Genomic DNA, 25,688 nt, shown 5'->3' with positions numbered 1-25,688 from the left:
TTAAATTATATTAATTTGATATATTTTTTAAAAAAAAATAGATATTCATAAACTATAAGAAAAATACTATAAATTGCAATTTTTTGTATATCTATATAATGAAAATATATATTTATAAAATGTTGAGATAATGCATAAGTAACTCCCCAACTTATATCCGAAATCTCAGAGATACACTTGTACTATACTGAGGTCCTATTACACTGAACTTATTTTATTAATAATTTTCTATTCCTTTTGGGTCTACGTGGGTATTATCTTGTGGGTCCAACGCTGGTTAACTTTTTTTTAAACTAGTGTCACGTAGGCCGAAAAGAGATAGAAAATTATTTATAAAATAGGTCCATTGGGTAATAGGACCTTAGTATAGTATAATTATGTCTCTAGAATTTCTGATATAAATTGAAAGGATACTTGTCCATTTTTCCTAAAATGTTAATTAAAATTTTTATAATTTGACTCTAAAGTAAAAAATCATAACAATTGATCGCGGACCGGATGTTCCTTTCTCACGTCTCAATAGCCAAACAAAAAGATAAGAACATTAAAGAAGAAGACAAATAATAATTGGAAAAAAGATTGATCATGAAACAAGTCCGATTTATATCTTCTTAATGCAACAATAGGAAATTTCTATATGGTATACCATACGCTTCGTACAATAATACTCCAATGTTTTTAATTATTTGTCTATATTTTTTTTAATTATTCTGAGTTATTTGTTTATTTTATAAATTAGGAAAGGATAAAAAAATCTTTTTTAATCTATTATATCCTCATTTTATTGTTTTGAAAAAGGTGCAAGTTTTTTATTTTTGATTTTTTACCCTCCCTAGGAGCTTTCACCCCTTTTGCTCTCTTGGTGATTCGAACTCGCAATCTTCGGGTTGGAAGTGAAGGATGTTTTCACTTACCAACCAAGCAACTCCCTCTCATCCTTTTTGAAAAATTAAGTTTGGAATTCATCAACTTCACAATTAATAGGGGTAAAAATGATAAACTCACTATGTCAATCATTGTTTTCTTAATAGGTGTGATAATTTAAAAGTGCACGAATAAATAGGAATAGACATAATAGTTGTTCACTATTGACGGATCACATGAATTAAGAAGCCATAAATAATAGAGTTTTACCAATTACTCTTATTAATACAAATCATCCAAACATTGAAAAATAAATAGTATTAAATAACCAAGGTTAAAATAGACATAAAATAATATATTATTTATTAATTTTATAAATTAAATAAATATTATTAAACATTTTAATTAAAATAATCAAGTAAAAATAGACAGGAGTATAATATTTTTTTTTTAGTAATAAAGGACGGTTCTTTTTCAGAAGTCCAAAAAGGAAAAGAGAAACTAGTTGTTGGTGCTCTTCATGATATATTCCTAAAATGTCAAAATGTAAAAAAAATCTGATTTCCTCTCATTGGTTCATTATTAAATATATAACATGGTTGGAAGTTGGAACCTACCGCTGGTAAAATGCGTATTTATTGAAATAAAATAGTGCAAGTTTTATTTTATCTATGAAAAACAATTAATTAAGTAATTAATGGATTCTTTATCAAAATTATAAAATAAATAGAATTGAATGGCGAGTTACGTGTGAGAGAATCCAGACCGGCTGGCACACGTGTGAATATGGATGAACCGTTCAACCCAACCCAGTCTTACACGAAACCTCTCCCCGCTCGTGACTCCCTTTACTTTCGGCCTAACCACCCCCTTTTACATCTTAACCTCGAACCCTAATCGCCACCCCCACCCAACCCTCACCTCACCCTAATTACACCTTCAAGCTTCTCAAATGGCTTCCGTAGAAGATCAGGCCGTCGTCTACAACGATGATGATCTTGACGATGAGGAAGATGATGAAGAGAGCGGTCATCCCCAGAACGAAGCCGTTGTTGATGAAGATGACGACGTAGATGTCGATGAGGAGGAGGAGGAAGAGGACGATTCCACTTCCTCTCCTCCCGTGCCCGTTGCGAACCATTCCGTCGCCGGAGAGGTTACTATAGCCGTTGTCGGTGTCCCTGCAACTGATTCACTTTGTATTGAACCAAAACGAGAGCGGATCAACGATTTCGGCGTTACTCCGGCCACGATGGTTGTGGAAGAAAAAAAGCCCTTAGTTTTGGATGATTCTCGCAAGCTTTTTCAACGGCTGTGGATGGATGAAGATGAGATCGAATTGTTACAAGGATTTCTGGAATACACAACCCAGCGCGGTGGGATAAATTCATCTTCGCATCATCATCATGATACAGGTGCGTTCTATGACCAAATCAAGAACAAGCTGCAGTTGGATTTCAACAAGAATCAATTAGTAGAGAAGCTGAGGAGATTGAAGAAGAAGTATCGGACAGTGATGAGCAAGATGGGATCTGGTAAGGAATTTGTGTTTAAGAGCCCTCACGATCAAGCCACCTTCGAGATCTCTCGCAAGATCTGGAGCAATGCCGGACCAATTGTCGTCCGTAGCAGTGGTCCCCCACCACCACCACCAGCAGATGATGGTGGATTTGATGATGAGGATTCACATCTCAACCTTAACCACGCAAATTTCATTGATCACACCCCTAACTTCAATCTTAATCCTAACGGGTTTGATGTTAAAACTTCTAAGTCGAAAAAAAGGCCTCGAGGAGGAGAAGAAAAACCCGGGTATATTCAACAGTACTATCATCAGTCATCTGGTGGAGGAACAAATGTCATTCTCCCCCCAACTCCGGTCTCGATGGCCGCCCCCCAGGCCACAGCCACAGCTACAGCTGCAGCTTCAATTCCTAGTTTGATCGAGGAAACTGTGAGGAGCTGTCTATCACCCATTTTCAAGGAATTGTTTAACAATTTGAATGGATCTAGATATTCTGGGTTCGGAATGTCATTGGGTCCATCCCCTTTAGTAGGATTTGGGAACAGTTTAATGAGCTGTGATATCAATATGAAGACGGATGAGAAATGGAGGAAGCAACAGATTCTGGAATTGGAAGTTTATTCAAAGAGATTAGAGCTTGTTCAAGATCAAATAAAGGCACAGTTGGAAGAACTCAGATCCATGAACAGTTAGACCATGGTTTACCCCTTTCTTATACTAGTAGAATTTTATAATAATTCTTGTTGATGGATGATATTACCAGATTGCGAAAATAGCTAATTGTTCTATTTACATAATTGTGAAGGCTGTTTAGATATTTTAACTTTTGCCTATTGAATAATGACTTCTATTCTGCTTTGTTGAAAAAAATATCAATATGCAAACAATTAATTGGATAGTAACACACCTCTCTTCATCCCATTTCATATAATATATAATTAAAGAAGTATGTTATTTTGTACCTACATATCATGTTTAAGCACACTATTATTTTACACCTGATAAACTCCAATTTGAGGGAATCTCCCAATTTTTTTATTAGGGAATAATTTTTTGGCTGCCTTTCTCACTTTACTTTTTACCTTTGTGCAATTTCCAACCAACGGTCAATTGGAAGTGCAATTATTCTTGTGAATCCATCATTCTTCCATTGAAAACATTAAAATAAAACAAACACAATTATTAGTAATTAGATAGCCAAAATAATTAGTGGGCAACGTCGTCCTTTGCGCGGCGTATAAACTTTATGGAAGCATTTGTTCTTTTTTTTAAAAATTATTTAGTGTAAGCAAAAGGGAAATTATCATGATAAGAAGATATTTTAGCTTTCAAATACCTTTTTGACTAATGAAAGAAAGTAGTAGTAGTATAAAAAAATCAAACTGCTCGGTTAACTTTTAAAAGATATTTCCATCTTTTCACATTAATTTTTTTTATAGGTAGCTACCAGGCTAGCAGTTACTCTTTTTGTTGAATTGATATTTGATAGTATACAGAATTTATGAAGATATTTTCATTTCCTTTTGAAAGATTTTTTTCGGATTTGTGGCACTAGAGAGATATTGTCAATTAACAATACAGATTCCAAATGCACACTTGTAGGAAAATGAGAGGTGAGTCCATAGGAATTATTTTTTTCAGCTACAGAATTATCACCAAGATTTTCACTTGCAGCTTGGAGGCATCTGGAAGCTCACCCAACATAATTAACAAGCTTAGAATGCCGATCCAATCACCTTAACCATGTATTATTATTATTACCTTGTCTCGTCACGACACTGACAATTTAATAAATATCTATATTATTTTATTATAAATCATAAGTTTAAAAAATCTTTATGTTCAATCAAACCTATATATTTGAGCGAGACGGAGTTATAGTAATCAACTACTGTATGTCTAGACAAATATCTTCACTAGTTGCTTCCATACCAAAGAGGATGATTATTAGATAGATGCATAGATCCACACCTTACAATGTGATAGCAGAAGATGCTATAATTTTTTTAAAAAAAATTGGCCTGATGAAAGCTGTCTAGATAAGCTTGGCAAATTCATCAGCCAATGGCAAAAACTAGCTAGAATTTTGGCCTTCTCTGTTCCATAATTTTCATAAAATAATGCATCTTAAATCATTAGTTTCTGAAATCTGAGGGCCATTCATTAAATAATTCATATTAGTGATAAAAAGAAAAACTAAAACAAGTTGTGTGGCTGTTCTTCATTGAGCACTCACATTGCACAAGAAGAGTATTAGGCACTAAAAAACAACAATGATTATCAATACAAATATACTTTGGGACAATGATTAGCCACTGAAAATAGACAGAAAAGACTCAAGGTAGGCTGATGTGTTGAGAAAATATTCCTTAGCCAACTTGGGTACACCAAACAATGTCAAGAAAACATGAGAAAGTGGTTTATCTTTTTTATGAAGAAAATGACACCCTAGCATCTATAGTACCTTCTTCACTCTTTTTCAGTGGTACCACACATTTCACCTTTTCTATACATTCCCATGCCACCATCTAAATCTTTAATTTGCTTGTTCAATATAATTCTTCAGGATCCTGGGAAAAGCTCTCTAAGTCATTAGTCAAAAAAAATTTCCACCTAGTTCTTGCACTGAGGCTAGCCACACATTAGCAAGATTCAGAACAACAATACAACGACGAATAGGGTATTTCAATAGTGATCAGAATCATAGAAGTAATATAATCTCATCTGCATATTGTATCCCAATATCCAGCAACAGCCACCTTGACAAATAGTTGAGTTGATGAACTGAGGATATTAAAATCCATATATACACTGCTAGAGAAACTCTGACTTGTGGCCTACTTGCTGAACTAAAGTGACTCATCCTTTCAGTGAATGTAAGAAAGAAACTAAATGGTGCTTGTATTTAAGTTAAGATGTGAAGTTCAATTGTCCTTCAATTCGAATCCAAATTGTTTTTCTTCAAATATTACGAGGAACCATTAGCAATAACTAGCCTTTCTGCTTGTTCTTCCTGATTTATGGATGGTCCCCCAGGAATATAAGAGAAGATGCTTTTATGTATATGATAATCAAAGGGAGTGGGAAAGCAGCTGTAATTCTTTCATATGCAGCTGGACATATACTGATGAACCGAAAAAGTTGGAAGAAAGAAAGGAATCAGAAAAGCATACAGTAGCAAAACTTAGTGTTATTATTAGACTCATCTAGCAATTGGATGAAAAGGATACAACCAGCTACTTGAGGATTTCCATCTTATATAACTTCTATTTCTTCTGTTGACATTGCAATAGCTAATCCACATCCAAGTTCAATGACTCTTTCCTGTGTAACTCAGATCACTTTCAGCCGTAGAGATGGTGTTACACTTGTTATCTTCCTTACCCAAATAGCGGAGAGGAGAAAATTAATTAAAATATTGAGGAAAATTGCTAAGTATAATGTTTTTTTTTTTTTTGCGTACATGAAGGAGATTCATCAACAATGAAAATATTATACAGTATTGTATGTGTCCCAAAACAGTTCTAACTTCATCACAGGAGGTGGAGGAGCATTTTCTTGAGTCATGATTTTCTGGCACAAGTTTGTGACATCTTGGACTAATCATAAAACTTTTTACATAGAGTCCTCCAATTCTTGCTGCTAATGGCACGTCCTAGGAACCTGTCGACTCAAGCAAGAGCCATGATCACAAACAGAAGTCTTGTAACAGTGGGGACAGACATGACCAGACGAACTACGTTGATGGAACCATGGCCTTCACCACATATCCTGCAGCAAATCTGCTTAAAATATAGGACACCCGTCAACCACAATCCCTTTAGCAGTTGGACAAGAAGCCAAAGGGCATGTATCTGTATGACTTCCCCACCACTGAAGGCTAACATGCTCCTGTCCTAAGCACAAATACAATAATACTCCCATGAATGTTAATCCGGCATCTAATGCCCCAGATAAAACATAATTGTGACGACTCCACCAACTCTTGTAGTATCGATATACAACAAATCCTGAAACTAATGCAATAATGATCCAACTGTTGTAGTTGACAGCAGTAGCAGGTGGTATTTTAATTATTCCGGCTAATACCACAGGCACCGACATCAATCTAATCCAGTGATGGTTTGGGAAAGCTTTCTGTAACAGCCAAACAAATACAGGAGCTATAGCGCCAATCAGAAAAAACCAATTTATGGCTGAGTAATAGCCAAGATTTCCAAAAATTCTCTGTGACCCAATTAGACCCCAGACAACTGAGGCATCATAGAATACATGATCAGCTGGGCATGTCCATGGACTGCCTTGAGGAAGCAGAGCCCTATTGCAAATATATGGGACAGAGTCCATTAGCCACCATGCTGTTCCCAGATGTGCAAACGCTGATATTAAGGTTCCAACTACCTGAATAAAAAATCCAAAAAAAAAACAGATTTGTGACAGGTCTTTATAGTTGTACACCTAAAACATGGATAACACCTTTTTCCAACCAAGCTTTTCAATTTGCAGAACTCTGTTACTTCTCTATGCCAAAAGATTAAGAAAACTAACCTGAGCCACGAACATTGCCCTTGGAGGAATCTTCATATAATGTCCAAGTTTTAAGTCTTGCAGGAAGGTTAAACCTTGCTTCATACTGATATAGCCATACACCTTGAAGCACATATTAGCAACTGGATATCCTGGATACAAGTATCCCATTATGTACTCCGTGATCACATTCAAACCAGGTGTCTGAGCAACAAAGATCGTGGAACATCAGAGTTGCCAAATGAAGAAAGCAACTCACAACACTGACACCAAGCTATAATTTTAACTAAATCCGATAGTGAGTATTTGGACAAAAACTGTAGCTATTGATGATCTCAAGCTGTTATTTTACTGAAAATTAAATATGTGCTTACTTGATTTGTGGTAGCAGTAATGACTCCAATTGGGAGGGTGAAAAAGAACGCCAGGCCACATGCTAACAAAACACCCCACCATGGTAATTGAAGCTGGTTTTTGTAATATTCACATACAAATACAGTTGCTATAATATTTATTAGTAGTATAATCGTGAACCACCATTCAGGAAGTTGCTTGTATTTTCTCATGAGCTTCGTGTGCACGTCCATTTTCTTTTCCTGTAAAGCAGACTTGCTGAGATGCCATAGATCCCTGCACCACTATAACTAGTCAAGTGGTGCTTCCATTCTATACATCAAGGCAGGGGTTACATTCACTAATGGTTACTAAACATTATGCACTAAACTTTTCTAGTCTGAAAACTATTGCCACATTAAAATACTGAATTTTATCCCCTATAACAGTAAAGTATGAAGCTTACCATCCATGAAAGAGGAAGACATGAACAACCGTGGCAGTGAGGCAGGCAAAGCTGAATCCATAAGTTAGTAAAAGGACAATGCTGAGATAAAGACGACCCTCGTGGTCATACTTCTCTAAATCAATGTGAAAGTTAGGGTCTATGATGTTTGAAATGTTGTAATCATGACCGTTTTTCTTTAAACAAGCCATCCGAGAATATTGGGAAGTTTCTGGCCTTGTAGACATTGAACCAGTACATGAGAGGTGTAACAACATACATAATGAGAAAATAACCAACAGCAATGTTTGCAGTTGCAAACCATGGGCTAGCTAGTGGGCTCCCAAGATAGGAGGATATGGTGGACCAATCGAACCCAATGGTGCCTACTCCAAGACCATGAAGCCCTGAACCCAACTGTTGGACTAGGACAGAGGAAGGGAACAATAAACACAGCCAAGAAACGGAACTTAGCATTGGAAAAAGATAACCTGGAAAGACGTAGTAACCAAAGCTGCAGATAAAGGCAATGAGGAAAAATTGGTTTCTTGTCACTCCATTCTTGGGTCTCTCTTCTTTATCATGAAGGGCCCTGCCATTGGAAGGAAAAATATTAAAGCAGTGGTGAGTGTTCAAAAAAGGATAAAAAAATCAAATCAAACCAAACCAAAGGTAACATGTTCAGTTTAACGAATCAACATTTTCGACATGATTATATTTATCTATATAAAAATTACTATTAAAATTAACAAATATTAAATTATGATATCATAAACCAAAATGCAATATGTGTATAAATTATGCGATATATATCTTAGTTTGTGCGGAATAGAGTATGAAATAAAAATGTATATAATAATACGTGGATTAAATTTTAAAATGACAAAACTAACCTTTTTGGTTTGAAATTGGCGGCAGGGAAAGGAAAAATATCAATTGAAATGAATTTAATAGCTTACTAATTATTCAATAACAGTTGATACGGAAATGTATATCAATTGAAGAAAAAAGAGTTTATGTATTTTCATAATAATGATGGAAACTTTATTTTTTCTTGTAAAGACTTGCAAGCATGAATGTGCTATATTTTTCCTTCTGGGAACGCTACTTACTATTATCTATGTCACACTTTTTTTTTTTTTGGTAAGAATTTGTTTCAATATAAGGTACTATTTAATTTAAAATAATTTAATTTTAATTTGATCTCAGATGACATAATTTATAATATCATTATAGTTACTATTTTTTCTAACATTACACCTTGTGTTTAAATTTTGTGTGATCATATTTGACTAGACATCAAAATTATCTAATAATATAATTTATAATCACATCATATTTATGATTTATTAATCGCACCTTATTTATAATTTATTTTGGTTTACTTCTTCTTTTATCTATTTATATATGTGATAGATTTTACCAACCACAAAATTTTAAAAAGAAACAACCGCTAATCTGTAATCAAAAACAAATCTTAGATACTAAATCCTAGTAGCTAACCTAGAGGTGAATTATGTAGGTGTACTGAATCACAAAGTAATATCATGTTTAGTATCTAATTAGGAGGTAAATTATTCGTTTATAAAATTAATATTATATTTGATTTGCTATTTAAAAGTAAGCATAGATCTATAAGTTAAAAGAAATTTATGTAGTATTATTTTATGTATGATAAAATGAGAAATTCTATATAAAATGATAATTACATAAATTATCTCATAACAATTTTATATTTACTAAATACTTGCATAATTCTGACTAAATAGTAAGAGGAAAAATTAAAAACCGAGATATTTATAGTTATAAAAAGATACTCCTTTTTTTTACTTTAACTTGTCATATTTGAATTTAGTTAATCCATTAAAATAATAATAAACATGATTATTATTTTAAATATCATATCAAAGATAAATAAAGCCACACAAAATGAAATGAAGTAAATACTAAATTTTAAAAAATGATTAAGATAATTAGTTTATTAAGAGTAAGAGAAAATATATAATTTTTTCATATGCTAAAATAACAAATCGAAGTAGAAAAAAATTGTTTTTGAATCAATAGATAAATAGAAGTAAAGAGAGTGAGCAATATTATATTTTCGGAAAAGGATCAAAATTGTTTCTGAACTATGTGAAATAGATCACTTATACATTTTGGGATCAAGAATTCCCCCGCCGTTATCCTAAGAGACTACAAATATCCTCAAGAGTTAACACCCCAATTTTTTAGTAATGTGGCAATGTCACATGAGACTAATCCCTCCACTTAAGCGTTGCCAACTAGGATTCACTACAAAAGAACTAGAACTTTAGCAGCGACAATAGTCGCCACAAAAGCCTGAAAAATCGTCAATAAATTTTTTTAACATTATCTAATTTGATGGGTTTTTTTCATTGTTTTTAAAAAATAAAAATGATATTTGATTAAATAGGAGTTTGAAGACATTGTACGTTTTATCTTTATGTTATATATATAGGTATAAAATCTACAATGATGAATTATATAGTAGTAGATGTGAATCCAGAAGTAATTTTTATGATTTTTTGTAATAATATTGAGTGTCTTTAATAAAAAATAAGTTGCAATCAAAAATTAATTATCATGTTTTTTTTTGTTGAAAAAATTGATTTTGTTAGCGAATGGTTGTTGGAGCTTTAGTCGTGGCTAAAAATTACTCATAACCTTTAGTGACAATATTTTGAAATTTTGTGGCAACTTTATTGTCACTAAATGTCAAGTTCTTTACAGTGAATCTTAATTGTCAACACTTAGGTGAAGGTATCAGTCTCATGAGGCATATCACATCACTAAAAAATTGAGGTGTTAACTCTTGAGATCTCGTAAATTATCGGATATTTTTTATCTCAAAATATAATAAAAATATAAATAATCTATTTCGTATAGTTAAGGACAATTTCAACCCTTTTCCGTATAATTTTTAAAGTAAAAAGATACGTGGGTCACCGCTCACGTACCGCCGACACAATTCATAAGCAATTAAACGCGCCACATAAATTTAGCTGTGCATCTATTCAATTCAACTATCTCTTGTCATTTTGTTTTAATAGTGGCCATACCTGAATATGGAGACCTGAACGAGATTTTGGGGCCACCACATGGCTGCCGGCTCTACCAAATACCGTCGGAAAATCCCAGCCCAACCAAATCCCAACACTTGCGTGGTAATAATGACGATCAACGCCACCCGAAAAGTCAACTTGTGCTTGTAGAACAACTTCACGGCGCTAACCACGTGAATCGCATACGGGTTCCCGGCGCCGGAATTAGCGAAGATCGTGATAAGCACGTGCTCTTTCACGTTGAATGGGCCAGGATTCAGTGTGAATTCCCACTTGCTTCCTTGGAAGAAAACTCGGTCAGTAATACCCTTGGCCATGAGGTGGCCTAACGGAACCACCGCAATTTGGGCGGAGATAGAGGTGATGGTGAGCGGTTCATTGCGGTACCAGAAGAATTGGTTGAGGAATGAGAGTAGGATACAAGCGATAGTGCCGAGAAGCCACATGCGAAAAGTAACCACCGGCAAAGTAGGATCGTCGGTGATGGGGACGGTGAGTGCAACTTGTTCAACTGGAGAGTCATCATTATCATCATCAGCAGTACTGTTGCAATGGAGTAGTTGATCTGTTTGAACTGCAAATTAATGTGATGTTTGTGTTTGAGAATAGTGAAATTAAGTAGAGTTATTGGGAAAATAAAATGGAGTGGAATGCTTACTTAGTAGAGCTGAGATTTCCGATTCGGTATCATTCATTGCTGAGATTTTTCCCCAAATTGGTATAAAGATAATAAATACACCAACTTTATTCCATCTTTTGAAGATAAAGAAATTGGTCAACTCCTCAATTATTTTTTCACAACAAAATGTAAAACATAGTGGGCCAACAATGCAAAATGCACAAGACTTTGAAATATCCACACCCAAAATAGTTCGTTATCTTTTGGGTTTAGGATCAATAAATATAGTCATGTTTATTATAAGTGGTAGTACACATTTCTTTTTTTAACAAGTTGTTGCACTTCCAGTATCAAACCCTAACTACTGTGGTTTCTAACAGATTAAACCAAATGCAGGTTACTTTTCCTTCAAACCCAACAACTTGTAGATTTTTTTCACTTGGTTATACCAATCAGTTAACTAGGATTGTGAAATTTTGGGGAAAGAAATCAACAAGGGGAACGATCGGTTTTGTTTTAAGATAAAGAGAAGAAGTTGTTTGCTTTTGATTTATCATAAACAATTTATTTATCTTAAAGATGGAATAAAAAATTTGGTGTATTTATTATCTTTCGAAACAAAATACATATCATCTTTGAGAGAGGCACGTTTGGCCAATTAAGGATCTATTCCTTCTATATTCATGCTCGCTAACGGTTGTGTCATATTTCTTCTTGCTTGATGATAATTTAATAAGATTGTTTGATAAAGATATACAAACGCTTTCTGTTATACAAATACCGGAGCTACCGTTCCAATCAGAAAAAAAACATTTTATGGCAAAGATTTCCAAAAATCCTCCGTGGAAAGTTTCGCAAATAGCCATCATAATAAATTTAGTTATGCTTATTCTTTGTATATTTACATGTTGTAGTTATAGTATAAGCTGTCTCGTTTGTCTAATTCGTGGATTTGCATATTTATATAATTTGCAGGTACATTTGTATAATTCAGTTATTTTTGTACAAAACTCGAAACAACAAATTTATACATTTACAAACATCATAAGTGAAAATGCTTATACAAATTCTGAATTATATAAAAGTTGTATAAATTATATTATACAAATTTTAAATTGTACAAATGTGCGAAGTATACAAAACTAAAAAGTTGAGCCGCATAATTATAACTAAAAGTAGATCATAGATTATAATTTGACAAACTATGACTTTATTAACTAATTAATTAGTATATCTTTATTTATACGTGTAATGTTGAGAGAAAAAAATGATTACATGAAAATGAACATTTTGGGTAAATTAGACAAAAGCCCACTGAACGTTTATAGGCCGCTTGTGTTCTGTTCGACCCCAATAAAATTCAGCAGAAGCTTTTTCATTATCCAACTTGTCTTCCACTCAATTTAGAGAGAAGAAAAAGCGTCCACTAAATTTTACTATAAACTGAAGAAATACGAAAAAATAACATATATTAAAACACATAAACTTGTCATTCTAGTCAGAGTGCACTACATAAAGCTTGTTTTATATATTAAGTCGACTATAAAGTTAGTTTCAAATTTGACACGTTAAAGCCATCTCTCTATTTTAAGAGATGGAGGGATTGCCTATTTTAGTTGAAATGCATTTTTTATGGAGTTACTTTCATCTCTGTTCATTCCACATTGACATGCCTTGTTCACGTGTCAATCCACCCAATGGTGAAGTCAATATTTCTTTAAAGTGTGTCTAGAAATAACAACTTATTATGTTAAGAATGTCGAAAATATATTATTTAATTGTTTGATATATTATTTCACTTATATATATGCTAAGTTTTTTCGACGAATTGGACACCCTTGACGATATGTGACTGCGCTACTAAACCCTTTCTTAGACACAAGAAAAATAAATTAAAAAACTAACCGTGAAAAAAACATTTTCCTTCTCACTGAACACACCTTAAAAGATGACTTGTTTGATAAAAAGGAAAAATCTTTTTATCATGTTATTTTATCTTTTTAACATTTTAATTGAAAAATAAAAAAAAAATATCAATTTATTTTAAAATAAAAAATATTATATATATTTAAAAAAAATTTGTCATTTGACATTATCCACGAAAGACTTTCTGGTTAAGACTTTGACGGGCTCTACAAAATGGCCCATTTGCTCATATTAATTTTTGTGCCACAGCGTCAGTAGCCTAAAACGCACGAAACATAGTGCCGTAAACAACAGACGGCAAAATCAAAATCCACTGGCTTCTCTGTTCCAGATGCCAATTAATTTTCATCCTCAAAACAATCGAAAACGCCAATAGATTCAACAGCATTTACTGAAGTCAAAGTTTCTCTTTTGAAAAAAAAATCTTGTATAAAAGTACAACTTCCATTTATTGTCATGGCAACAAGTCAACTTGGGTACAATAGAACAAAATTCTTTATATTCACAATTTGTTACTTCAATTAATTATGGGTAATGGTATTATGTCTCTTCTTTTTGTTGTTCTGCTTCTGTTTTGTAGCTCAGGAGCAGAGGTTGTTACAGTAGATGTTCATGCAGCTCGTCAACTCATCCAATCTGGATACCGTTATGTTGATGTTCGGTAAAAATATTAACGATTAATATTTTTTCTTCAAATATGAAAGTTGAAATCTGATCTGATTTTCATTCAATTCATATTGAACAGGACAGAAGAAGAATATAAGAAAGGGCATGTACACAACTCTTTGAATATTCCCTATATGTTTAATACTCCACAAGGTCTCTCCTCTTTCTTTTGTGTTTGTATCTTTATTTCCAAATTAGGTAAAATGAATGATATTTTGGTGATTTTAGGTAGGGTGAAGAATCCAAAATTTATGGAGCAGGTATCTTCAGCGTGCGACAAAGAAGAAAAACTAATTGTGGTAATACATCTAATTATAATTGTATTGTTTATTTCCCAAGATAAATGTTACGTATGTAATTTGATGGGTAATCATTCAGGGATGTCAAAGTGGTGTGAGGTCCCTGTATGCTACTACTGATCTTGTTAATGCTGTAAGTTGAATTGTCTCTCCTTTTTTTTCTTTTCTATCTGGTTATACAATTATGTGATTTTTGGTAAAATAAACAATATGATATGATGAAATTGGTAGGAATTCAAGCACGCGAGCAACATGGGAGGTGGGTATCTGGCTTGGGTGGAGAATGGATTTGCTGTAAACAAACCACAAGATGAGCTTTGATCACCTTAATTGCAGCAGTTTTGCTGGAGATCAACTGTAAACAAATTAACCACCTACCAATAAATTGTTCATTAGAATCAAGCATGTATTTTCTCTATTTGTCCACCCACGTGAGGCGAATCCACGGGATCACGTGTGGTGCATCACGTCTTTTCATTTAAATTTTAGTAACTTTTTTATTTGAACCTTAAAAATATTAAACGAAAGAAGCTAGCTAATTTTGAATTTAAGACTTCACGAGGCAAAATGAACTTTTTTTAATTCATATTTATATGTAAGTACATTAGTTTTATTTTAACATGTATTTAATTTTAATTGTATATTCATCATCTTCAAGTTCTGATTTCGCATTTATCCCGATATTAGATGTAAACAAAAGAATTGCACAACGTCTGATCTTTGACCGCTACATTTTTTTAGATTGCGGACGCTATACGGAATGTTTACTAGAGTAGTAGTAAAAAATGTTTTATTTTTTCAGAAGCAAGATGTTAGATTAAATTTTAAAGAAAAATAAATACTTTTGAGTAGTTGTACAAATTTACTTTTATAAACTGAATTTGTTTTTTACGTCAGAACTCCAACTACTAAAGCTGTTCCTCTACCTTTCTATAAATTCTCAACTGCCAAATAAGCCCTCTAGAATGATAAGCTTAAATTATTGTTAATAAAATAGTACCGTCATTAATTTGTTTACATTATGCAATTATTTAATGCACTTGTTAAATTTCGCCGGCACATAATTCATCTTTTTTAAATTTATTTATACCGAGTACGCCATCCGTCCAGTCATAAATCTATTACCATTCCTACTTCTTTTAATTAAATAGTATTCTCCCAATCACTTTTAATTTTAAAATAAAGTTTTGCTTTTATTTATCATCAGGGCAGAGCCAGCCAACGTATAATATTACTACTCATACATGTTTAGAATTAATCTTTTATATAGATAATAGATATTGAATTCATTCAGTTAGTTCGTGTGTTTTTTAAAAAAAATTTTAAATAATTTTGTTAAAAATTTTATAGCTCGCTTACCACTTTTGACATAGTAATACTAAATTTCAATGAAAAGAAATTTTTTGGTAAAATATTTATATCAATAATTATTTTTTTAATGAATGTGAAAAAAATTAAACACGACAAGTAAATATGAAAAAAAAATACTATAGATTACAAAAAGATATACTTATCTAAAACATGAACAAAATGAGAAAAAGATAATCATATTTTCTTAACTACGTGAATGGACCAAAATAAAATTTATTTAAATGGATCGAGGGAATAATACTTTTGTCTATGTTTAACTGCTACAACTAGTGTCAGTAAACATATAGCGTGATAACCAGCAAGACCCACACCCCATAAATAGGCGTGAGGGAGCATGTGGGAACTAAAGATTGTCACAATTCCTTAAAATAACAAAGATTTTAGATTATTGTGGGAAAAAAAAGTAGTAGTTGATTTGTTTTATTTGTTCAAAGATTAACCAAAGTGAATATTGTGTTGATAGGAGTTAATAATAATTTCTTAAAATTAATCGAAGTTTACACAAGTCAATTCTACAACTTCAAACGTTTTACCATGGCTACATTATTCTTTCTAACAAAATTTTAGCACAACGTTTGAGCTGTGACACCTTGAAAGTGCTGATGCAATTTTAGGTTGATTGTGTTTGTATGATGCATTGTGTTACTCCATTGTTGGAAGAACATAGAAACCAACCTCCCCAACAATACGACAACTCTTACAAAAAAAAAGAACAATTTTATGGTCTAAACCAGACTGGGTCAATGTTGACGAAAACACTAATAAAGAAGGCATAAATGAATTTAAATTTAAAGTTTATAATTCTTGCAAAATTTTAAATTAATAATATATATACTATTATATTTTATGTTTTGGTAGGAATTATTGCTCTAGTTTTTAATTTATGTAATGTAGTTTGACTGATCAGATCTGCACTAGGTTTAGGAAATATGCAAGACTTCGCGACGTTCCAAAACACAGTTGAAGTTGGACTTTTTGTGACTTTTTCCAAAATATGTAGGATCTGAGTAAAATATTTGTCAATTAAAAAAAATAGGAAGTGTATCATATAAATCGAATGAAGTGTGTTATTTAAATTCGAACAACGTGAACCCAAACATCATATGGTAGCTCCAATTAAGGTTGTTCGCGGTTTGGATAAAAATCAATCCAAATCGAAAAATTGAACCAAATCGATAAAAATAAAATAAATTTATTGTGTTTAATTTGATTATTTTAGATTTTTGAAAATCGATAGTATTTAATTTGGTTATGATTTTATTCATACAAATTGAAGAAATAACCGAGCCAAAACGATGAATTATATATATATTTTATTAATATACATATTTAATATATTATTTTTATAAACAATTTTAAAGATCTGTATATTCATTAAAATTTCATTATTAAAAGCAAAAATGTTCAAGATGAAAACATTTATTCATGTATATTAGTATCTACAACAATTCTTTATGGGACTGACAATGTTATTTTCTCTTACTTCTAGGCCAATATAGGGAATTTTAAAGTTTTAGAGAGTAAATTTAGTGATTGAGTAATTTAAGTCATATTTTGAATGAATTGTTTTTTTTTTTAATTTTTATATATGGTTAATAATCTAGCAAGAGAACCATACCAAATCAAAATTGATAACCACCGAATCAATAAATATATATTATATTTGATTTTAATAATTTTAAAACAACTAATAACCGATCCAAACTAAACCCGTGACACCCATAGCTCCAACTATGAGAGTGGGCGAAAATCTTTGAATAAAAGCGTTCAAATTTCAATAGCTACAATCAAGATTTCTTTTTTTTTTTTTCATGTGCCTAAACCTAGGTAATATGATTTTTAAGAAAAGAGGAAAAACTGTAATTACTACAACATAGGTGTGGCGGGCATTTATAGCAGAACAAGGATGGTCAGAATGCCAATTGGTTATACAACATATAGCCTAAAGATTTGCATCAGGCATTTCACATGGGACCATTATGTTTTGTAACACCCCATGGCCTTACTAAATGTTCATCACTATGACTATGAAGTTGCCAACCAAATCCAGCTGATGAATACTAATGATAAGTCATTGCTGCAGTTTTTGCACTTGAAAAAAATTCCATCTTTCTGCAACACAAATTGTTCTGTTTCAAGAAGATGATGTAAATAAGGTTTATGTAGTTTTCTAAAGGTTGTTGCATACTTTACTTATTTGTCAAGATGGGTAATTTGGAAGGGGCGTCGTTTGCTGAAACACCAACATGGGCCGTGGCAACAGTCGTAGCTGTTCTGGTGAGCATTGGTTTCTTGATCCATGGAAGTTTGAAGAAGTTTGGAAAGGTAAGGAAAAAAAGACTATCTTTCTTGGAAGTGAAAAATTTTCTGTTGACTTATGTGTTTTGTTGTTATAGTGGTTGCATAGGACAAAGAGGGAACCTCTGTATGCTGCACTAGAGAAAATCAAGGAAGGTAAGCCACCTATTAATCATCTGTATATTGAGTCTTTCTTGATCACTGCATATATAGAAGGTTTCTGCAGATAATTTTTTACTTGAACGTCGAATATACTATATGGAAATAAGTAGGAATAGAGTTATCGGTTATAGAAAATTGTACATATTAAGTGTGTTCTTAAACACAAATATAGAGTTTGAGCTAAAGCTGTTGATGTCAGAACTTACACCTCCAGTCTAATAAAACCTAAACAGGTGGTGTTGGTTCTTCTAAACGCTACTGCTTTTTTGCGCTAAAGTGGAGGGATCCTATCCATTCCACTACAATTTATGATTGCTTGATGAACTCATTTGTTTTGCTTTCTCTTCCCTTTTTTTGTGCGGCAAGCAGAGCTTATGGTTTTTGGACTGCTCTCACTGCTTATGGGTCATTGGATCGTTTATATTGCAAAGATTTGTGTCAAATCGTCAGCAGTGAGCAGCCACTTTTATCCCTGTTCTCCGCCAAGAAACAAGATGAAGTCAGCAATTACAAGATTTGCTTTATCAGGTTCTTCATACTCGAATTTCTCAACATCAAGGCTACTGTTAAGCAGTGGACATGAAGATTTTTGTCCTGAGGTAGCCCAGTAATGAATGTTCCACTCAAAATTTAATCTGACATTTACTTTTAACAGTTTTTGGTTGATCTGTCACAAGCTATCATCAACTGAAAATAACTAATGCTACCGTGGAATCTCTAGTCTATTGTTGTAAGCTAAAATTTGTCACATGAGATTGTTCTATGTAAATCCTAAATGTAGCATAATTTATAGTCAAATGTTTTCGTCCAGTGAAGTTCCATGATATTACTACATCTAATACTCATCAATTACAAGATTGGTCGCGCTAAGAAGCAAATTTTTTTGGAAGTTTAACGTGCCTTGAACTTGAAAATAGGACTCATTTAGACAAAGACTCCTCCGGACTCCCTAGGTCAGGCAACTAGTGAAGCTTGTCTTTAGGAAGAAAAAAGAAAGGAAGTTCTCTCACATTTTCTCATTTCATTTAATTCTCTTTGCAAGTTTCAAATTGCTTTAGTAAAGTGGCCAGGGCTTGTACTGGATTCATATGAGCAGAGAACACTCATGTTGATTTTACCAGGGTCTCCAATCGTTTGCTTCGAAGGAGAGCCTGGAGCAGCTCCATCGCTTTTTGCTTGTCCTCGGTGTTAGCCATGTATCGTATAGCTTTTTTGCCATTGCCCTGGCAATGATCAAGGTTGGATATCTTCTTCATGATTAACCTCTTATTACATCTCAAAACTTTCTTCTCAAATCCATCAAGAAACATGAATTAACCATGCAGATATATAGCTGGAGAACATGGGAGAACTATGCCAAGTCGATTGCTCTTCAAAGACTAGAAGGTGCTAAAATTTCCAGCCATACTACTATTCTTCATACTTTATTTATCATTTCCAGGACACTTACTTGCAAGTTTAACCTTAGGTTCTGAAGAAGCTGTCCCAAACAATACGAGAATGGGACGTCTATCAACTTTTACTTTTCACCAGACCACTCATCCATGGAGCCAGCACAGAGCTCTTGTTTGGCTGGTATTTCACGACGAATCTTGTTTATCTGGTTGAGTGAATCCTTGTTATGTGAAATGCTTCTTCTATCTCAATTTAAGGGGAGTTATCATAGCCCAGTGGTGGAGGTATCTCAGTCATTGAAAAGGGTTCTGGACAACTGTGTACATTTGTTCTGGACAAGTGCGGGGAGAAGTGTTAACATGTACACAATAAGAAGATGAAAAACTAAAAATTAATATAGAATATCAAATTCAAGGTTGCTTTTGCAGCTAAAACTATGATTTAGGGTGATACTAATCGGCAATGTCATTCACTAATTCTATGACTATGCAAACAATCATTGTTCACTCAGGTCCAAGTCACAAATCTTAACAATACTGTAGAATTATGTTTAGGTCTTACATTTGCTGTTACTTTAATTCACGTATTCAGAAAGAATTATTGTAAACCAGTGCATCAAAGCATATTCATATGTCCTGCTTGTATTGGCATCAATCAAATTTAATAATTTTCTCTTATCATTATGTACGTCTGACGAAAATTTCACCTTCATGCTTTAATCTTCACAACCTCTTGAGTCTTGACAAGTGATGCAATGAGTCCAGTGATTCAAGATATTTAATTCCATATTCCCTTTTTAGCTTTGTTTCAGCCGCCAGTTCTGGAGTTCTATAAATGAAGCTGACTACATGGCTTTGCGCTTGGGTTTTATTACTGTAAGTCATGTATTGTTATACTTCACAAATGCAAATATTTCACTCAATCGTCATTAAACTTGGAAGTGAAGACTGACTGACTTTCTATGGCTGACTTCATGCTGCCCCCGTTTATAACAATATAAATCAGTTATTAATCATATTTGAATTTTGGTTATTTTATGAAAATGACTCTTTAAGCTAATAACCACTTAATACAACATTCACTTATGTAGATGATGTGAATAAATACCAAGTAGGCCCTAATTTTGGTACTTCTATGTTGTTCCACTGATTAAGTTCTCTTTATTAATAGAAGCATTTTTACTAATCCATGAAACAAAGGGCTCGCTATCTAAAATTACAGTGACTTCCTACTGCCAAATGTATTTGTTGTTGTTGCGATATCAGGATTTACACCTCTATATATCCCTTTGACAGAAAAACAAGTTCGTGTCTTTATATTGTTATTGTGGTCTTGCAGACTCATCAGCTGCCATTAACTTATGATTTCCATAAGTATATGCTTCGAAGCATGGAGGAAGAATTTCGTGATATTGTTGGCATAAGGTACAATGACATGTCTATTTGAAGTTTAAGTTTATGTTTTGAACATAACTTTTGTGTCACAATGTAACATTCAGTACTAGGTCTTCCAACATATGAATCATCCTACATGATGCCAGAGCAATAATAACTCCATATAAAATATCTGTAGTCATACAGATATATGTAATTGCTAGTTCTGAGGTTACACAATTTATGTTTTCTTTTTTATTACAGTTCCGTGTTTCCACTTAATAGCTACAGCTATCATGTTTGGTTAAACCAGTAAAGATGTTAAGATTGAATTCTTGACCCTCCTTGGAGGGAGTATAAATATTGTCTTTCTATTTCTCTATTTTATCTTCACCAACAAGTTCTACTTCTATGTTTTATGTTCGCCAACAAGAACCTTTCGTTTTAAATCTATAACTTGGCCTTCCTATCTTTCCCTTCAACTAGAATTAGTTATTTTCTATCTCATGGTAAAAAAATAGCTGCTCCACGTGAACTATAGTAAGTACTTATAACAGATTCTATGAGAATTCATATAACTCATTCCAATTTTCTGTTCCTGACTGTCATGATCAACAGTTAAAGCTTTCCGTATCTCTAGGCATATACGATGTGTTGTTTATTTCCATTTATATGGTACTGTAAGACAAAAGCTGACATATATGTCCCTGTTGGAGGACTAAATGCAATATTTCACAAACTGTAAGATACTATGGTTATGGAAAGACATCTAAGATATTCTATTTTTTTGGCTTTACTGCACAATTTTACTATGGATCCAGTCATCTAAGACACTCCTTTTCTTTTTCTTGTCTGCAGTGTTCCACTATGGATTTTCGTCATAGTTTGTGTATTTTTAAGCTTTCATGGTAACTTTTATCTACTAGATATTATCAGGAATTTCTGCCTCGGAATGCTTTTTTCAGTACAATTTTAATGATCATTGTCCAGGCACAAATATCTACTTTTGGATCTCCTTCTTTCCAGCTATCGTAAGTCCTTGTTATTTGCTGTTCCATTTTTCATTTTGCTTCTGAAGAATAATTTGTTCTCATATTTCTGACTTTGTCAAAAATTGTTATTGGAAGTTAATCCTTTTGGTTGGTACCAAGCTTCATCGCGTGGTGGTCAAGCTGGCAGTTGAAATCATTGACAGTAGTCCATTGGAAGGATTTCATCAGTTCAACCTTAGAGATGAGCTCTTCTGGTTTGGGAAGCCTAGATTTCTGCTGCGGATAATACAATTTGTATCATTCCAGGTATGACCAATAACATCTTTTTATCCTCGAATCCAAATGGTAACAAGAAGAATATTACAACTAATTTTTAGCTCAATGATATAGCGTCCTTGGATATGCTTTACTGATTGCTCTTCTTTCAATCATATGCAGAATGCATTTGAGATGGCAACATACATATGGTCACTGGTAAGAACTTGAGAAACTAGTGTTCTGATAGAAGTTTTGCTTTACTGTAAATTAATTCTTCACCCAATACATCCCTTCTGTTAGTCGGTAGATGCAAGTTTCAAACATTGATTATTCACATACTCTCCATTTTCTCTGCACCCTTTTGTGATCAAAGCAAGGGACATAGATTCTTCTGCCTAGTGTTTTTCTCGTTTGACGCTCTTGATTATTTTGCCTTTTTGGGAGCCTCTACAATATAACTTGACCAAAATTTTCAACTGGAGAAGCAATTAGTTTTGGTTGGAAACAGAAATTGTACAACTTTAAAGAACATATATATAACTTTTCAACTCTTATAACAAACTGCAAAGTACTATTGAACTATGGGCTAAACAACACAGAGAGTTAAACAGACAATGTTTTCATATGTAGTTTGTGTCTGTTTTATGTTTATACCTAATCCTTAGGCGAGGCAACACAGACATTCGTGTCACTGCATGAATACAAATTTTTTCCATATGTACATGGGGATGACAACTAATTTCCTTTTCTTGGTGCAGTGGGAAATTAAGGGATCTTCATGTTTCACAGACAATCACACATTTCTTGTGATTCGCTTGTCATTTGGGTAACTATCTTGTGTCTCACTTCCTTGTTAACTTGTTTCTGAATACACTGATTTTCGCATGATCCTTGTGACTTGTTGCTGCAGGGTTGTTTCTCAATTCTGGTGTAGCTTTGTCACATTTCCGCTCTATGTTATTGTTGCTCAGGTAACTAACAAACACAATGTAATCTCTTTTTTTTGTCCTTAGTAATCATTCTACACATTTTATGTCAAGTCAGTGATCCATGTTTGAGCAGATGGGTTCGAGATACAAGAAGACCATTGTTTCAGAGAATGTTAGGACTTCGCTACATGGATGGCGACACAAGGTGAAAACTAGACTAGAAGGTTCTGTCGTTTCTCCAGAAACATTATTAGCAACCACATCATTAGACTCCATGGCGGAGGATGAGGTAGATCAAATTCATAGCGTTGCTACTATCAGCACAGAGGTGTTTGATGAGAGTACAGTTGAGTCGGAACAACGAGTCCCTATTGAGCAAAGTTGTACCAATGAGATCTCAGAATGTGATGAGTTACATATTCCACTTTCTCCTAGAAATCATGGAGAGGTTTGATCAAAACAATGATGAGATGATATAGTTTCGCTCCTTATATTACAGAATCCACAACCTTAGACATACTAATCAACTTGTTCATCTTGCTTTTGTCCAAATTTTCCAGGCTATATAGATGCTCTTTTTCTCTTCATCAGCCATTCAATCGCAGTGCGGTGTTCTCAAAAAGCTTGTTGTCCATCCAGTTCTTGGCTGTCTATTTAAGAAAATCTTTGTATGAACAATTATAAATTACTCCTATAAGAAAAGAAAAAGACAAACAAACACAGGCTTGTTTTGCCAAGTTTTGTCCTGTGAACCTTTTCCGTTTGGATGGTAAAAATTTTTTTGGTTGACGTGGAGTTTTTATTTCACTCAATAACATAATGACATATAATACATATTTTTTTTAAAATAAAATAGAGAGATGATTTATATTTTCATAGATACATGTGAAGTCAAAAGAGCGAATAAAAAAGTATTTTTAGATTTAAAAAAATGTGTAAAAGTTGTTTTAGATCAAAAGATTGATAAGTAGTATTCTCTTTAAACGGATTAAAAAAAGAAAAGTTATAAAAGATCTAAATTAAAATAAAAAACTAAAATATCGAGACACTTCATATGAACAAAATATGATATACAAATAACACTACGTTGAAAATCTTTATCCGATAACAAAAAAAAACATGGTGCAATAAGATTGATGATTTTTCCTTTATTTTTCAAGTGATACTGATTTATTTATCAATTTCTCTCTGATTTTTAAAAATTTGAAATAGGAAAAGAGAAGTTAATGTGTTAAAAATTTCACTCTAATTGAAGACATCTAGTTTTCCCACTTTAGTTAATGTGTTATTTCACAAATCTTTGTTACCTTAAATCATTAAATTTTCAAATGGGATGATTTTAGAAGAAAATGACAACTTTTTCATAAATTTGAAAAGGAAAATATGTAAATTGCTTTCACGTATCTATTTTTCACACTTAATCATAATTATACGAAAAAACAAACAACATAATCTTAGATAAAGAATATAATCAATTGATGTAATAAAGAACATAAAAATATCTAAATTGAAAAACTCATAAAAAGCATAAAAATATCTAAATTGGAAAACTCACTCGTTTGATTTGATTTGAATGTTTATTTGATAATAAATTAATAGGAAACTTACATAATAATAATTTAGTAGATCTAGTTCTAATTAGGTTATTCTGTGTAGTATTTAATGTTTAACAATATATAAAGATATCCGTTATCTAAGCCTTTTTAGGGTGTTAGCCGTTGGGTGTACATAAATGGAATTGGCGTGAATTTTTCAAATACTAAATTAAATTATTTATGTCAATTTTTTAAATATATGAATCAAATAAATTAATAAGATTTGAGATGGGGGTGGGGGTGGAGATGTCGTTGAACAACCTCAAATTTTATTGTGAAGTTTTTTTAGAGTTTCTTGAATTTTGATTCTTTTAGGGTTTTTTCGATAAAATATTCATACAACGTATAATTAACTTGTGTTCAAATATATTTTTTGTCATACCAAAATACAATTATTTTAAGATATTTTTTAAAATAATACATGAAAAAAAAAATGAATGATGACACTTAAATATTTAAATGAAGTTGCATAAAACTAATCATGCAAATTGATAAGTCATAATGGAAAGGTCTATAATTTAAAAATACTGAATCATACTAAAATAAGTCAAAGAAATATCAAAATTACATGATTAACATTAAAAAGAAAAACTACAATTAAGTTATAGATTTTAATTATGTAAATTAATGTAAAACTAAAAAATTAGATATTAAACATTATTGTCATTCTTAGTGTTGATTTGAATCTTTTAAGCATTAATATTTATTTAAGCTTTTATTAAACTACTAATATAATGAACTACAAATCCACAACCTTTGTTGTACCATTCAAAATTATAAGCCTCAAATTTGAATAAAATCTTAAAAGATAAAAACTATGAAAGGATATAACAAATATTTACAAATTATATCAAAATAATACTTTATATGTAAAATGTATATAATATCATATTAATTTGATCTCGAATTGATTTTTTTCAATTAAAATTGAAACAACCCAAATAAATTTCAGTTTTTTCTTGAATAACAAACTAAATCAAACTATCTAGTCACAATTTTTTTTCCCATTTAATTCAATTTTCTATACG

The 25,688-nt window shown here is 32.5% G+C and overlaps 3 protein-coding genes and 1 pseudogene across 5 annotated transcripts; 3 read left to right on the top strand and 1 right to left on the bottom strand.

Annotated features, from left to right (window-relative positions):
* The first annotated feature begins 1,132 nt into the window (after positions 1–1,132).
* LOC101262473 (probable transcription factor At3g04930) lies at positions 1,133–3,291 on the top strand. The gene has a single exon (XM_004232451.5). It carries the CDS (start codon positions 1,817–1,819, stop codon positions 3,080–3,082), a length of 1,266 nt encoding a protein of 421 aa, XP_004232499.1. The 5' UTR covers positions 1,133–1,816; the 3' UTR covers positions 3,083–3,291.
* A 2,273-nt stretch (positions 3,292–5,564) lies between these two features.
* Positions 5,565–11,599, bottom strand: LOC101264488 (oligopeptide transporter 7-like; annotated as a pseudogene).
* A 1,891-nt stretch (positions 11,600–13,490) lies between these two features.
* LOC101262767 (thiosulfate sulfurtransferase 18) lies at positions 13,491–14,937 on the top strand. 2 transcript variants are annotated; one of them, XM_004232452.5, is made up of 6 exons: positions 13,491–13,798; positions 13,903–13,983; positions 14,068–14,141; positions 14,217–14,287; positions 14,367–14,420; positions 14,519–14,937. In XM_004232452.5, the coding sequence occupies exons 1-6, from the start codon at positions 13,779–13,781 to the stop codon at positions 14,606–14,608; spliced, it is 390 nt and encodes a 129-aa protein (XP_004232500.1). In that variant the 5' UTR covers positions 13,491–13,778; the 3' UTR covers positions 14,609–14,937. The 2 variants fall into 2 exon arrangements, with proteins under 2 accessions (XP_004232500.1, XP_010316426.1); XM_010318124.4 differs by having other exon boundaries at positions 13,728–13,983.
* Positions 14,938–17,443: 2,506 nt separating this feature from the next.
* LOC101264789 (MLO-like protein 4) lies at positions 17,444–23,802 on the top strand. Of its 2 annotated transcripts, none has more exons than XM_019212390.3 (15): positions 17,444–17,983; positions 18,055–18,112; positions 18,488–18,717; positions 19,240–19,356; positions 19,444–19,504; positions 19,587–19,693; positions 20,314–20,388; positions 20,852–20,937; positions 21,745–21,794; positions 21,877–21,917; positions 22,014–22,184; positions 22,317–22,352; positions 22,895–22,962; positions 23,047–23,107; positions 23,199–23,802. In XM_019212390.3, the coding sequence occupies exons 1-15, from the start codon at positions 17,864–17,866 to the stop codon at positions 23,517–23,519; spliced, it is 1,602 nt and encodes a 533-aa protein (XP_019067935.1). In that variant the 5' UTR covers positions 17,444–17,863; the 3' UTR covers positions 23,520–23,802. The 2 variants fall into 2 exon arrangements, with proteins under 2 accessions (XP_019067935.1, XP_010316427.1); XM_010318125.4 differs by having other exon boundaries at positions 23,181–23,802.
* The last annotated feature ends 1,886 nt before the right edge of the window (positions 23,803–25,688 follow it).

The sequence above is a fragment of the Solanum lycopersicum genome, chromosome 2, assembly GCF_036512215.1.
Source record: "Solanum lycopersicum chromosome 2, SLM_r2.1".
Classification (NCBI taxonomy): Eukaryota; Viridiplantae; Streptophyta; class Magnoliopsida; order Solanales; family Solanaceae; genus Solanum; species Solanum lycopersicum.
This window is presented reverse-complemented; position numbering and strand designations above follow the sequence as displayed.